Source organism: Triticum aestivum, chromosome 7A, assembly GCF_018294505.1.
Source record: "Triticum aestivum cultivar Chinese Spring chromosome 7A, IWGSC CS RefSeq v2.1, whole genome shotgun sequence".
NCBI lineage: Eukaryota > Viridiplantae > Streptophyta > Magnoliopsida > Poales > Poaceae > Triticum > Triticum aestivum.
Genome location: NC_057812.1, coordinates 148,435,830 through 148,451,470, shown reverse-complemented (window position 1 = coordinate 148,451,470; position 15,641 = coordinate 148,435,830). Strand labels below are relative to the sequence as shown.

Here is a 15,641-nt window from a genome sequence, read left to right as displayed (position 1 = left end):
ATGTTTTCCTGGTTCCGGACCTGAGTCAGACAGATGACCGGAGGGGGAATGTTCCATGTTCACATAGTTAGAAGCATCTAATAGGTAAACGGACTGCATATTCAGATTAGTTGGATTTTTCTGAGCAACTTTCATGTAGAAAACATTTTCGTCCGAGTTACGGTTTATTAGCTATGATTTTCTAAATATTTCAACATTTTTTGGAATTATCTAAATTAACAGAAATGGAATTATGACATCAACATTGCATGGGGATGACGTCAGCAGTCAACAGGCTCGCTGACCAGGGTCAAACATGACCTGTGGGTCTAATGGGACCCACATGTCATAGTCAGAGGGCTTAACTAAGTTTAACTAAGACAAAACAAGGTTAATTCACACCTGGACCCCACCTGTGAGTGTCTTAACTAAATAACTAATTAATTTTAATTATAAAACCGGTTTAGTTAAACTAATTACGCGATGGGGCCCGCACGTCGGCGTCACGGAGAAGCCCAGTCAGCATGTTGAATGGTCAAACCAGTCAACAGGGACCCGTGAGGCCCAGCGTCAGTGGCATAGAAGGCCCACCTGCCAGGCCACGTTGGCAACGGCGCCAGAGACAGCTCCGGCGACCCAAAACATGGCGACGCGTGCGGGAGGAGCTCGGGTTTTGTCGTCCGGTGAACAAATCAACGGCGGTTGGTCGCGTTCGAACGGGAACAATGTTCCGCGTCGATCTATGGCTTTAGCGCGACGCTGGAATCAGGCGTTGGTGCCTACGGCGATGTGGGGCACGACGAGCGATGCGAAGAGCGTCGTTGGGCTCCTACGAGCCCTAGGAGCTCGAGTACGAGCTCGGACACGAGCTCTGGCCACGGTAGCCATGACGGTGGGGTGGTCTGCGGCGATGAGCTCGCGGCAACGGCGACGAGCTAGCTAGGGGGAAACACGCGGTGCGAGGAGAAGAATGGAGGGAGGGAGGAGCTCACCGAGCGGCTATGAAAAGCCTGCGATAGCTTAGGAGCGCAGAGGTGGTCGGAGACGACGGCGGTCACCGGCGACAGAGAAGATGGGGACGAGCTCGATCCCGACCGTGCGGCCATCCCCAAGCTCGATGGCGAGGTGTAGTCGAGGTAGAGGTCAACGGCGTGTCTCGTGGACGTGCTGGCGAGGCGCGGGGTGGGCAGTGGCCGCGGCTATGGCACAGCCATGGTGACGGTGGCGCTCGATTGAGGTGGGGAGCGAGAGGGAGAGCGACGAGGGATCTTGTGGAGAGAGGGAGAGGCGGAGTGGGCGAGGGGAATTGGGAGTGGCAGGGAGGAGGGGACCGAGGCGTCGGACGGTGGAGGCCTCATCCTCTCGCGGGGGTTGTCGCCGGCGAGGTGGTTCGGCGGCGACTAGCCTCCTGTAGCGACGCGCACCGAGGGAACAGTGGGGAGACGATCGGGGCGGGGAGCTGGGCCTGGCCGGTTGGGCCTGTCTCTGTGTCCTTAGGCCCAGGGGCAGGGGTTTCCCTTTTCTTTTTATTTTCTATTTTTTTTGTTTCTTTTTCTTTTTCTAGCAGCTTTTGCATTTTCTTTTTAGCCAATAATGACTTTGCAAAATTATGCCACTGGACAAAACAATTTCGAAGAATTAATGTGCACTGCCACAAAAAGATTGTGTGACTTTTGAAATAGTTTGCATATTTTATAAATTAAAAAGGCATTTAATTTATTGCTTAGGTCACTGTTTTAAGTAGTTTAGGCCACTTAAACACTTTGCAAAAATGTTGGTTCACTACCAATATTAGTTATGGATTAATTGGCACATGATGAACATTTTAGCTTTCATGTTTGAGCAATTTTGAATTTCATTCAGAATTTGAAATTGAATTCAACTTGAATTTAAAAAGAGAGAGAACCAAGGATGATCAAACACTTGTTTAGCAAAATGATTAACTTAACCCCAAGGGTTACTGTAGCGTCATTACACCGGGGTGTTACACATCATCACAAATAAGAGAAAAATACCGGAAGCTGAAATCTCCACTATGCTTGCTAATTATACTTTTAAAGATGGAGTATGAAGAAGTACCTAAAAACTTGGAGATCTGGGAATGCCAACTATACCTTGCTCTATCAAAAAGAATTATGTGAAAACTGCTTAGTGTGATTTAGGAGCTGGTGTTAGTGTTATGCCTTTCTCTTTATATAAAAGACTTGACTTGAATAAACTCACACCTACTGAAATATCTTTGCAAATGGCTGACAAATCAACTGCCATACCTATCGGTATCTATGAGGATGTGCCCGTTGTTGTTGCTAATGTTACTATTTTGACTGACTTTGTTATACTTGAGATGCCCGAGGACGACAACATGTCGATTATCCGTGGTAGACCCTTCTTGAATACTGCAGGGGCTGTTATTGATTGCAATAAAAGCAAGGTCACTTTTCTTATTAATGGCAATGAGCATACGGTGCACTTTCTGAAGAAACAATTCCAAGTGAATGGTATTAATGTTATTGAAAAATCTCCAACAATCACTATTGGAAGTTTTCAAATACCTCTACCTACTGTCAAAAAGAAATATGAAATGCTTATTGTTGAGGAAATGCATATCCCCATTGAGGTAACCTAGTGATTTACGAAAGTTCTTCGCTTTCATGCTAATCGAAAGTGGTTGTTAATAAGACTTGATCAACCTTATTAATGGATCATTTTTGAACGGTATGAAGTTAATGAATTTAGTAAGCACTACTTTCGGTCCCTACTTTTTATTCTCTATCTTTTAGTTAAATAAAATAAAATGCCATGTTTTGTCTGTTTTCTGAATTTCCCGTGCAATAAAAAATGACCCAAAAATAAAAGTTCTCAGAATGCCCTGAAAATTTAATACGAACTTTTTCTGAATATTTAAGAATTTTTGGTGCAATAAACATCAGAGGGAGGTGCACCAGGTGGGCACAACCCACCTGGGCGCGCCAGCACCCCTAGGCACGCCCTGGTGGGTTGTGGTCCCCACGTGGGCCCCCTCACTTACCTCTTTATCCCAAATCATCACTTACCTCTAGAAAAAATCTCCATTGCTCTCTCTCCTGTGTTCTTGAGCTCAAACCCGCGGATTTCGATCTCTTTGCTTGAAGCTCCGTTTCCAAAACTGTTTCGAGGGATTGTTGCTTGGTATATGACTCCACCGTTTGTCCAATTAGTTTTTGCATTAGTGGTTTATATTTTGAATAATTAGCTACTCTTGGTACTGCTGTAGATGTGCTTGCATGTTAAATTCTTAGTGTTATAAGTAGTTTGAATGCTTGCTATGGCTTCTATGTATCCCTATGAGTAGTTGCTACCAATCTTATAAAGATTTGTTGACAAATTTTTGTCACCCCCAAAATTTTTATTTCCAGAAAATTGTACGCGGACATGATGAACCTATTTGGAAGGAGTTCTTCGAGGAGACGATCCTCGGGGGCATCCTCTAGTGACAGTTCTGCTCGCCGTTCTTATGTTGAACCAAGTAAAAGTTCCACACGAGATGCTGCCACCAAAATATTCTTATGGCCTTGCGACAAATATATGGTGCGTGTGGGCATTAAGGAGGAATTTGAGCAATATGTTCAAAATGCCGGCCTCGATCCCTACATTTCAGATAAGTGTGAACAACGCCAACTTCTCACTAAATCATTTGTCAAAGGATTAACATTTTTCCCTCGTGAGTCTAGGGTGTCTTTTATGCTTTATGATAAACCATTTACTATTCCACTAGAGAATTTTGGTTACCATTGCAAACTTCCATTTAGGGGTTCTCTTGATGAGCCATCCAGGGTTGAGTTCGAATCCTTCTTGACTAGCCTTTGTTACGGTGAAAATAGGGGGTGAGACAAGGAAGAATAAAGAGCATTCACTTTCCCGCAATTTAGTATTTTGCATTATTTACAGAAAATGCATAGTAGGCAAGCAATACTGCAGCATACTTTGTGCGCCAGACTTGAGCCTCATTCGCACCGCTCTCACTAGTGAAAGGAATTATAACCTTGGAGTGATTATTGCATGCAGACTCCAGCATAATGCTAACAGTGGCTGGTTCTATGGTGAAATTTATGCCACGTGTTTAGCATGAGGGCTGGGTGTTTCACCTTTGCCCTTTGATCCTATCATACCCATGTAATATTTAGATTTTGAAACTTTAAAAGAACATAAGATCCTTAGGGGAAAAGTTGATAATTTCACTTACAATCTAATGTTTAACCAAACATCTGTTGTGCACACATATTTGCCTGCGCCTACTCTTTTTGATTATCACAGTAAAGAAAGATATTTTGTTCTTGAGAGCGAGGCCCGAGCTCACAACGCAGCAGTGGAGGCAGCACGGTGGGCCGAGACATCCGCACCAAGAGCCTCCGTGAGCTACCACGCCAACTAATGTCCAGATTATTGATCGACTACCAAGTTAGGCCAAAATCCTAAGCTTGGGGGAGTACGTGTTTCTCACCGACATTACATTCATGCCCACTTATTCATCTTGTCCGTGTTGCTTAGATTTATTTTTCTTACTTTCTTCTTGTCTGTTTGAAAAACTTTAGAATACCCAAAAAATTAGTTGTAGCTAGTTTACTTTCCATGCACGCTTAGTTGTAATATTAATATTAAAAAGAAAACCCAAAAAGATTTTCTTGTTCTTCTTTTGCTTGTTGGGAGCTTTCCCGCGTAAATAGTTTTTCTTGTTTTTGCTTTTTATTTGCTTGTTCAAGAAAACCAAAAACTCAAAAATTATTTTAGTATATTTCTCTGAATTTCTTTTCTTTTTATTCGAGTTGTACCGAGGAGAAGACCACGATGAAAATGTTGAGTGGCTCTCATTTGAGTAATTGTTGAACTAATAAAGAGCGCATTTTACCTTGTCTTCTTCTGTTGAATAAAATGTTTGTAGATTCTGGCTTAGTCCACGGCACTCATGAACTATTACTATTTTCGTATCATTCGGTCATGCAAGTTGAAGGCAATAATGACGACATTTGATGAACTGGCTGTGGCAGAGAGAAACTGGTATGAACTTGACTTGTTCTGTCTGTGTAAATATGTTTAACCTAGTATCTATGATTCAGCCCATTATGATTAAACATGTTTGCAATGAAAATTAGAGATTATAGTTTCTCATGCCATGCATAAGTAGCTGGGAGTTGATAATGATTTATCTTGGATATCAACATTGCGTTAAAATGATTGTGATGTAGTATGATGATATGGTATCCTCCTCTGAATGTTCGAGTGGCTTGACTTGACGCATGTTCATGCATGTAGTTAAATCAAAACCAACATAGCATCTATGATATTTATGTTCATGGTGTTCATATCCTACTCATGCTACTGTCCAATGTTACTTATGCATAATGTACGGTTATGATCGTTGTTGCTTTATAGTTGGCCGCTTCTCAATCTAATTGCTAGCCTTCGCCTGTACTAAGTGGGAATTCTTCTTGTACATCAAAAACCTTGAACCCAAAGTTATTCCAGATGAGTCCATCATACCTACCTATATACGGTATTACCCTGTCGTCCTAAGTAAATTTGCATGTGCCACCTCTAAAAACTTCTAAAAAATTTATCCGTTTTGTGTGCCTGGATCGTTCATGGAACGACAGGAGGTGGTCGGTATCTTCCATGCTAAGCGGGTTATTCTCAGGTCGAGTGTTTATTCACTCGCCATCGCACGAGAAAAGGGCGGTATTAGGGATGCCCAGTCCCAAACTGCAAAATACAAAAGGAGTTAATCGCTCGAATAATCAAACAAAAACTTCCAATGGAGTCAAAACTTTTACTTTTATCGCTTGGGAACCGCCACTAGCTTGTTTAGCATGGGAGATATTGATAACTGATAGTCGTGAAGTAAATGAGAAGGGTGCATGCCTCAAAATATCATTTACCTCTGTTTTAAAAATTGAGCTCTGACACCTCTACAAATCATTGCTTCCCTCTGTGAAGGGACTATATATTTACTTTTATGTTGTGTCACCACCTTCTAAAATAAGCGCCGGAAACTGAGGGAGCACAGCTGTCATGATTTATGCATTATGTGTAGCTAATGTTGGGTGCATCATGACTGGATCTTTTCTACCATGAATTACAATGTATATTCGCTGCTTGAACTTTGGAGGTCCTCTACATTTATGTTTTGCGGTCTCAGAAAGGGCTGGCGAGATACCACTATTATCATATTATATCATGGTTGTTTTGACAATGTGTTGCTGTTTGAGATATCTTATTATTGCTCGCTAGCTGATTATGTCATTGATATGAGTTATTATTATCTTTAAGAGTTATTGTTGACATGGTTAGTTATAATGTTGGCTGAAAACCTGGGTGGGGCAAACAAGAGCAAAATAGTTCGTAAAAGTTTTTCTTTTTCACTTTCAGTTTATTAACTGAATTGCTTGAGGACAAGAAAAGGTTTAAGCTTGGGGGAGTTGATACGTCTCCAACGTATCTACTTTTCCTAACGATTTTCCTCTTGGTTTGGACTCTAATTTGCATGATTTGAATGAAACTAACCCCTGACTGACGCTGTTTTCAGCAGAACTACCATGGCGTTGTTTTTGTGCAGAAATAAAAGTTCTCGGAATGGAATGAAACTTTGCGAGGATTTTTATATCAATAATAAGAATTTATAGAGTCAAGACCTGTCGGAGAGGGGCACCTGGGTGGGCACAACCCACCAGGGTGCGCCCAGGTGGGTTGTCCCCACCTGGTGGCCCCACTAACCTTGAAACCAACGCTATAAAATCCTATTTTCGGAGAGAAAAATCAGGAAGAAAGAATTATCGCGATTCACGAGACGAAGCCGCCGCCAAGCCCTATTCTTCCTCGGGAGGGCAGATCTGGAGTCTATTTGGGGCTCCAGGGAGGGGTATCTTCGTTCTTCGTCGTCACCAACCCTTCTCCATCGCCAATTCCATGATGCTCCCCACCGGGAGTGAGTAATTCCTTCGTAGGCTCGCTGATCGGTGAGGAGTTGGATGAGATTCATCGTGTAATCGAGTTAGTTTTGTTAGGGCTTGATTCCTAGTATCCACTATGTTCTTAGAATGATGTTGCTATGACTTTGCCATGCTTAATGCTTGTCACTTTGGGCCCGGGTGTCATGACTTCAGATCTGAACGGTTTATGTTATCATCATTATATCCATGTTCTAGATCCGATCTTGCAAGTTATAGTCACCTACTACGTGTTATGATCCGGTAACCCCGGAGTGACAATAATCGAGACTTCTTCCGGTGATTACCGTAGTTTGAGGAGTTCATGTATTCACTATGTGTTAATGCTTTGTTCCGGTTCTCTATTAAAAGGAGGCCTTAATATCTCTTAATTTTCAATATGGACCCCGCTGCCACGGGAGGGTAGGACAAAAGATGTCATGCAAGTTCTTTTAATAAAGCACATATAACTATTTACGGAATACATGCCTACATTATATCGATGAACTGGAGCTAGTGTCGAATAGCCCTAGGTTATAACTGTCACATGATGAATATCATCCAACAAGTCACCGATCCAATGCCTACAAATTTATCTTATATTGTTTCTGCTAAGTTACTACTGCTATCATCATTGTTACACTTGATACAAAATTACTGCTATCACTGTTACGGTTATTATTGCTGTTGTCACTACTATCAAAACTATCATATTACTATGCTACTGATTACTTGCTGCAGATAATTAATTTCCAGATGTGGTTGAATGGACAACTCAACCGCTAATACCTTCAAATATTCTTTGGCTCCCCTTGTGTCAAATATATAAATTTGGGTTCAATACTCTACCCTCGAAAACTGTTGCAATCCCCTATACTTGTGGGTTATCAGTATGGTGGACTCATATGGAATAACTTTGGGTTTAAGGAAGTGGATGCACAAGCGGTATTCCTGCTTAGTACAAGTGATGGCTAGCAAATAGATTGAGGAGCGACCAACTAGAGAGCGACAATTGACATAAATATGCATTGAGATTAATCAACATTGAATACAAGCATGGGTATGATATAAAACACCATGAACATAAATATCATGGAGGCTTTGTTAGTTTTGATTCAACGACATGCGTGAACATGTGCCAAATTAAGCCACTTGAATCATTCAGAGAAGGATACCATCCTATCATACTACATTATAACTATTTTAAATGCATGTTAACACACATGATAAACCATTATCCACTCCTAGATATTAACCATTATCCGGAGAAGAAGGGGCAGCCGACATGCTTACCACAGCGGAGGAGGAGCACGCCTACGCCCACGCTTGCCGCGGGTCAGTGGAGGCATTCCTCCTCGGCGTCAACAACTAAGCCACTGCCTCCCTATCTATTAGATTTAAATTTATCTATGTATGAACCCTGGTGTGTTGTGATGAACTTTGTAGCGCCAGGAGCTATGTATGATGTATATTTTTAAATTTGCAGTTTGCGATAGCAGATCTGTTATGTCAGGGCGCATCAATTCCTGCAAAATCGTTTTAGAAGGAACCGTAAAATGATTTTGCGGGACGAGAATATAGTGCCTAGAGTTGCGAGAGGGCACCCCTGCACCCATGGGCATATGTACCCATTTTTTTAAAAATGCATTTTAAGCATGTTTTAAAGCGTCAAAAAATTAAAAAAAAATCACGCATACATGTTCACAAATATGTGCACACGGCACAAAGTTTTATGAAAAATGTCTTTTTGTTTTATCTCCACAAAAAAGATGAATTTCAGTGCTTCTAAATAGTGTTACACAACACAATTTATTGTCTTTTTTGCACAGGTCACAAAAAAAGTTATTTTTTCATGAAACTTTATGCACGCACATAGAACATGGAGACATACCCGTGCAACTTTTTCCAGATTTTTTTAGCATTTAGAAATGTGTTTTTCAAAGTGGATTCATATGTATCCGGGTTCATCCATGCACTTCCCCTAGAGTTGCTCCAATACGAAACACAAGTGGACTATCAATTATACAAGTGGTTCTGGAATAGCTTTACACGGATGCAAAATGCATCCACTGATTTTTCTTGGCTAAAGCTGGCCCTCCCAACTATCCTAAAAATGTAGCCCTACGTTCTCGTATGATATGTTACAAGCAGCCACACCTCCCTACCTATGGCCAAAACCGAAGGGACCTACTACATCTCCTACAAAAATATATGGTTGTAAGCCAGGGAACTACTCCAGAACACGGACACAAAAGAATGGCCGATGTCAGAAAAAAATTGTGGCCTGTCAATTGTGATCAGAAACCATCCGCGAGAAGCTCTCTGGCTCCTCTTTCATGGATGTTCTCAAACTTGCCGTTAGATGCCAGCAAGCAGTAGCCATCAGAACATAGAAGATCGTTCACCCTTACTCGTTGCAACAGTTTCCTCGCTTTGTTTTCTGGAATTTGTCCCAGAGGCACATCATCTGCCTTGGCTCCTGGTAGTGGGCAACCACATACCCATCCTCACAGCCTTCCACCAAGATCCTTCCGTCGTTCTGGTACGTGACATCAATGCCTTCCTTCCTCATCTCATTGATCCATATTCCCATCGCCACATCCTCCAGCTTGAACATCTGCAAGTCAAAATCGCCGGTTAATATTCCGCACCACAGCAGGGACAAACGGCTGGAGAGCATGGTGTTTTCTCTAAGCTGCCTTCAAGTTTCAGACTGAAGCAACTGAAGAGAATTAATTATCTCTGCTGGAAAAGAGGGTGCCCTTTTACAAATTTTAGAAGGGTGCATACCTTTAGCTCCCCTCTTTTGTGTTTCCTGTAAACTTCTTTTGCTATGTCCTCAGATACAATGTACCCTGGTCCATGTGCCCATGGGGGATAACTCTCTTCAGGCCATTCCTACATAAAGGCAGGTAACAGCGGAAACATTTGCTAAGCATCTGCTACATGATAAATGATAATGCACAATATACATGGCCGTCCAAAACACAGTAGTGGTGAAGTTTCCATCATTGGTTTGAACAAAAACTAAATTTCCATCGCGCAGATAAAGACTTTCCCTGTGCTAAAAACACGCTTGCATAATTGTGCAATAGAAAAAAATATAATTTAAAATGTTACCTCTGAAGTTATGTACCACTTGCTATACGGATCTCGGTGAGGCTGAGAATCAGAATTGACACGACCATACAGCAGTCCATGGCTGATATTTACTTGATGTAGGGACGAAAGTATCTCATCTACACGAACAAAAGCGTCATCATCGGTTTTCATAACATACTTGGCTGAAAGTACATTTGTCTGCACAAGAAAAGTGATGTCAGAAAATGCAGGCTGCAGGCAGAGTTCCCAGGGTTCCACTGTACTCCCAAATAAAAATCTACCCGCAAAGAAATTGAAGAAATTCTCCTCAAAAAGTATATACATACCCCATATATGCAAATGGCAATCGTCTTCCAAAGAATCAAGCTGTAATAATCAACAAATGGCATCAATTGGATGTCTCCATATGTCCGTGCTTCGTTCCAGAGCTCCTCGTTCACCACCTCATTTTTATGCTTTTATTTATCAAAGAAGCCAAAGGGGTACATGAGTATTGACCATGAAGTGAAGAGCGGTAATTCTAGTATACAACAGGACACAAGAAGAGTTTTGACAAAATTTCAAAGATTGTTTCTTGTGATGAGGGCTAAGCAAGTACACAGTGAACGCAAATGCAATCAACAAAGGAGAAAGATCTTCAATAAGGTGGTCATTGCACAGGCATGATACCCCCCACCCCAACCACACACAAAGTGAGGACTAAGCATGTTTGTTTGTGAGGAAAAACATGAATGGAGCATTGTGGTATGCAGCTCTACACCTATTATTTGACAAATGTACACATATTGCATTTATGTAGGTATAACTACTATATGGCATACAAATTACTGTAAGATATAATATCATGTGCCTTTCATCCTTACCAGGCCAACAAAGAACCGAACTGCGACTTTTCCTGAACGGACAGCATCGTACTGCATCCACGTTCTTCGAACCGCCATTCTGCGTTTAAAATTATTTGCTGTAGAGAATATCCCAATAAAAAGATCAATGGATTTATTCGTAGGGACAGGTGGAGCTTTCAATATTTCCAAGTCAGTGACATGCTCAAAGTCCTCTGTTGTAGGCAAGCCACTCGCTAGCACAGACAGCAATTTAATATCTCCTTCAATCCTTACTTCCCCAACAAACCCAGGCTCCAAATCCTGGTAAAAATGTGGTAGATTAGTAATAAGAACATACTTTGAAACATGGACAGAAAATAGTTCGATAATGAGAGTATGGAACAATAACTTTCACAGACCATCCGAAGACACAACAACAAAATTGTTACCCTGGCAAAATCAGTTTGTCTAGACACTGTTACAAAATGCAATAGCAAAACAAATATCTTATACACAACTCACCTCTCGAAATGCAAAGGAAGTGACATGTTTCCCATCTACAGTCATATGGATCCCCTCTGCTCCAACACGAAGAATTGCTATAGCAAGATATCCTTGTTTGAAGGGATAATATTTTTTAGGTTCTGCAGTTGTTTTCCTTGTAGGTTGCATGCTTGAAAAATTAGAATGTGACTTTGAGGCCAAGATCTGTTTGTGGGCTTTGCCCACCATGCTGCTACATTTTTCCAAATCGTCCACTGAAAAACAACAGAAAACAAAACTATATGTCAAGCCTGCCATCAAAAGAAAATACATATTGTTTACCAAGACCCAAATCCATTTTGTTCAACAGGTCTTAAGGGTACAAATAAGAAGTGTGCAAAAAAATAGACAGACATAGTGATATCAGATAATACAATACCTCAACACAGTACATATTTATGGTGGTACATACAGGGCCAAGTAACTTTTAACAAGGTGGATAAAATTTGCTGATTACAGAACCAGATTCTAGAAGGAATAACTCACATGCAATGCCAATACCATGCCATGGGTATTCACCATGATCCTACTATTGCTGATATGTCGTCTTTTTTATATTCTTTCAATTTGTTTTTGTTTGGCTATGTGCATCTTAGTTATGCAGAGGCCGGGTGACGCTCATTATGTTTTGTATCCGCTTGATGCTACATTTTGAGTCAATAAAAATGCCCTTTATCGAAAAAAAGAAATAATGTAAGATATGGACCAGAGAAAGAATGGATACCTTTTACACTGTCCTTAGCATCCGAATCAGAAGATGGGCAACGGTCTTCAGAACCCCAATCATCAGCTATAGTCCATGTATTTTGGACAATTACAGGATCTTCTGTAAGTTTATCACCAAGAAGACGGACATTGTAATGAAGCACAATTGGAGGGTCTGGTTCACCAGGGACTGCAGCTCCAGTTAAGTCTATCTTAAAATTACCCAGAAGACCACCAGGAGTGCCAATAATAGTTATCGAAGAGCCCTGAATAAGCCCACACGGAATTCTTAAGACAAATCTATCACCCACCCTTGTAACATTCATTCTTCTAATGGAATATGGGCATTGCTTCTCTTTGTCCTTATGCTGTGTGCTACCATTGAATGAAACAACTGAGTCATCATATTCAAGGGCTGCATTTAGCTTCCTCCATGCAACTCCAGCTTCCTTGATTGCATCCAATCCATCTGGTAGGATGTGGGCATTATTTACAAGGTCCCTCAGATGATTCCAAGAATGCAATGTCTGTATTTCTCTATCAGAGAGATTTCTTGTTATGGAAAGGTTGGAAGCTAGCAATTCAGTTGATATGACTTGAGAGAAGTTCTGTGGATTCTGAAGTGCAGGTGGGTTTGGAACATCTAACCAGTGTAGCTGTGCCGTGCTATTTTGTTGGAAGACATACTGAAGAGATCTTTCAGCAAGCGGGCTATCCAATATCACATATCTTAACATCAAGATTAGGAACAAACATACTATGACAGAACCACCGTGCCATTTCTTCATCACTCAAAACTGATATGACAAGTTGGTATGAGGGTCACGTTCACTGTATTTTCAGCCTAAAATATCACGCATCCATAGAATCTCAGTTCACAACTAACCCATCCAACTCAGCCAGTCAAGTCAATTCCTGCTGAACTGCCACCGTTGTTCAGTGCTCATCAACGCCTTGAAGGTCACACAAACGTTCCAGAGGTGTGATGAAAGCTTTATAACCGCATTAGCAGTGGCGTAGCTAGGGGGTGGCCAGGGTGGTCCATGGACCACCCTGGAATTTCCCCATAGTGTATTAAAAATATATTTCTTTGAAAATAAATAAACTTATGTAAATATTTCTATTGGTGGACCACCCTGACTTATTGGGCTGGCTACGCCACTGCGCATTAGCACACAGAAGTGTATCAGCGAAACTGAGGCGAGTCACTGTGTCCTGCAAAGGTAAAGGAGCGGTATAAAAAATGGACTCTATCCAGTAAAAGAACTAATGTGGTACTTAACCGCATTTGTATCCCCTTGTTGCTCCCTTTTGAGCTAATAAAATCCGGCCTTTATCGGAAAAAAAAAACCGCACTGAGAAGTGAATTGCATCAACGGCGTCACATAACACAGCTACACAAGGCTTGGAGTATATGATCATCCATGTTGCAAATACTATGGCATAAATAACAACATGATTACAGACATGTATGTTATGTTTTTTTGTGTGAAAAGTATGTATGTACAATTAGGATGTCAGAATCGATCTCACGTGGCAAACAAGCCTCATCTACTTGTAAAATACTCCAGCATCCTAAAATGGCTACAATAGATATTTGCCTTCATGTCACGGTGCCGCCAACGAGACTAGGACATCCCCTCGCCATAACATGATTACGAACTGGAATTTAAATAGCCGTATCTGAAATTAATACTAGCTCCCAGCCGATCTAACCAAATTATCCCCTTTCAAGGGGGGGGGGGGGGGGGGGGCGCAATTAAGTGCGAACCGGCAGCAGAAAACAGTTTCAAAACGAGGCTGCCAAACCATTTCTCACCGAGGAAATTCAGAGGAGACAACAATTTTATTTAGGAAAACGCGAAAAAGGAACTGCGTCAAACACTAGCTAGTTCCAATTATTACTGATTAAAAAGTAGACGCGACACGTAAATTAAGCAAGGCCCAATAAAGAAGTGCACTAGTGAGATCGCGAAAAGTCGAAAGAAATTGCAGCAAAAAAATAAAAGAAAGAAATTGCAGCAGCCAAAGAAATAATCCGACTGCGTATTTAGGAAAAGCTACCGCACGAAATAGGCAACGCGAATCTCGCGACGGCCCCCACTTACACCCACCGACAGTTCCCTTTCGACGGGGAAAAGAGAGAGAGAGAGAGAGATACTCACCGCCGGATACTGTCCAGCAGAGCAAATGCGCAGATCACCGGAACGGCGACGAATCTGGGGGCGCGAGATCAGGCGCAGCACGAGGACACTCCACCGCCGCCGCGCCGCGCCGCGCTGGCACCACCCGAGCGATCCCCGCCCGTCTCACAATGCGACCGGAAACCCACGAGGCGCAGCCGCAATGCGAGGGCCGCTCGGCAGGGGACGGCTCGGGCTGCCCGTCTGGCCTCTGCCGCCGCTGGAGCGAGCGAGCGAGCGAGCGAGGCGGACGGCGGAGATAGCTCGGCGCGCCGCAGCAAGCGAGCGAGCGCAAGGTGGCGGGAGAGGGAGCGACGGGGAGGGGGGGGAGAAGCTCGGTCTCAGCAAGCGGGCTTTGGAGCTTGGAGTTGGGAGAGGGATGGGGGTCTGACGGTCTGTAGGGACGAAGCGGAGCGAAGGAAAGGGAAGGATGCCTGCTGAGCGAGGCTTCGAGTCCACGCGACGAGCTGACCGACCGAGCGAGGGAGCGAATAGGCGCCGTGCAGGGAGGGGAGGGGGGCTCTCATTGATTATTTCTTTTTCTTTCGGGCGTGGCGGAGAAAGGGTCGCGGTCGTGGGTGGTGATGGTGGGTGGGGCTCGATTCGATGGGCTGCACCGCCAGCGGGGGGAGAGGAGATCTCACTGCTCGAGGAGGAGACTGGAGACCTCGTGCCGCGCGGCTGGCTTGGGTCGGCTCGGGGTTTTGGACGGTTTGGACGAGCACGAGCAGAGACAAATTCAAACTTTTTTACGGTTTGGTACTGCTACGGGGCAGGCACGTTGGTTCGCTGGACCGGACTGGAGGGAGGGGCGCGGGAGACCGGCAGAGGCAACCAAATCGGGTCTTTACGATAAGCACAAAGCTGATGCCGGTCCAAACCCGCTACCATACGGGACGCTTTGCTTTCAAACAAACCCGGTCATTTTCTCGGGTGGGCCCCGCTGTACTCCTGCGGACGCACATGTACGGTGCCGGTTGGTTGGTTGCGAGACCGCGATGTCCTCCGTATGACGTCGCGGATTTGCACAATCGACTCCACATTTGGCCATCGTTCAAAATTGACTTGTCGCTGGGCAAACAAGCCACAGTCACAATAGTTTTCTACAGGCACCCGCGCCGGTGGACGGCACAATGGACTATAGGGAAGTTATTAAGATACATTTGGCATTGAGATAGCTTATGATGATCCGGTTCCTTTGATCCATACGCTTTGTCGATCTTTTTCCGGCCGGCTAACTATTTTCATGACAAAGATGTGCGTGCCCGGCGTCGTGTTGACCCGGGTGACAAATGTGCAGCACATAGCAATACCGTGCAGTATGTGAACCCGTTCCATCCTACGAG

General features: G+C 43.2%; 1 protein-coding gene across 1 annotated transcript; it reads right to left on the bottom strand.

Annotated features, from left to right (window-relative positions):
• Positions 1-8,934: 8,934 nt before the first annotated feature.
• Positions 8,935-14,794, bottom strand: LOC123150071 (beta-1,3-galactosyltransferase GALT1). Its single transcript, XM_044569860.1, has 9 exons — positions 14,278-14,794; positions 13,287-13,327; positions 12,132-13,123; positions 11,387-11,622; positions 10,904-11,185; positions 10,367-10,495; positions 10,059-10,238; positions 9,729-9,836; positions 8,935-9,555 (listed from the first exon to the last, which is right to left on the bottom strand). Exons 3-9 carry the CDS (start codon positions 12,898-12,900, stop codon positions 9,346-9,348), a joined length of 1,914 nt encoding a protein of 637 aa, XP_044425795.1. The 5' UTR covers positions 12,901-13,123; positions 13,287-13,327; positions 14,278-14,794; the 3' UTR covers positions 8,935-9,345.
• Positions 14,795-15,641: the final 847 nt, after the last annotated feature.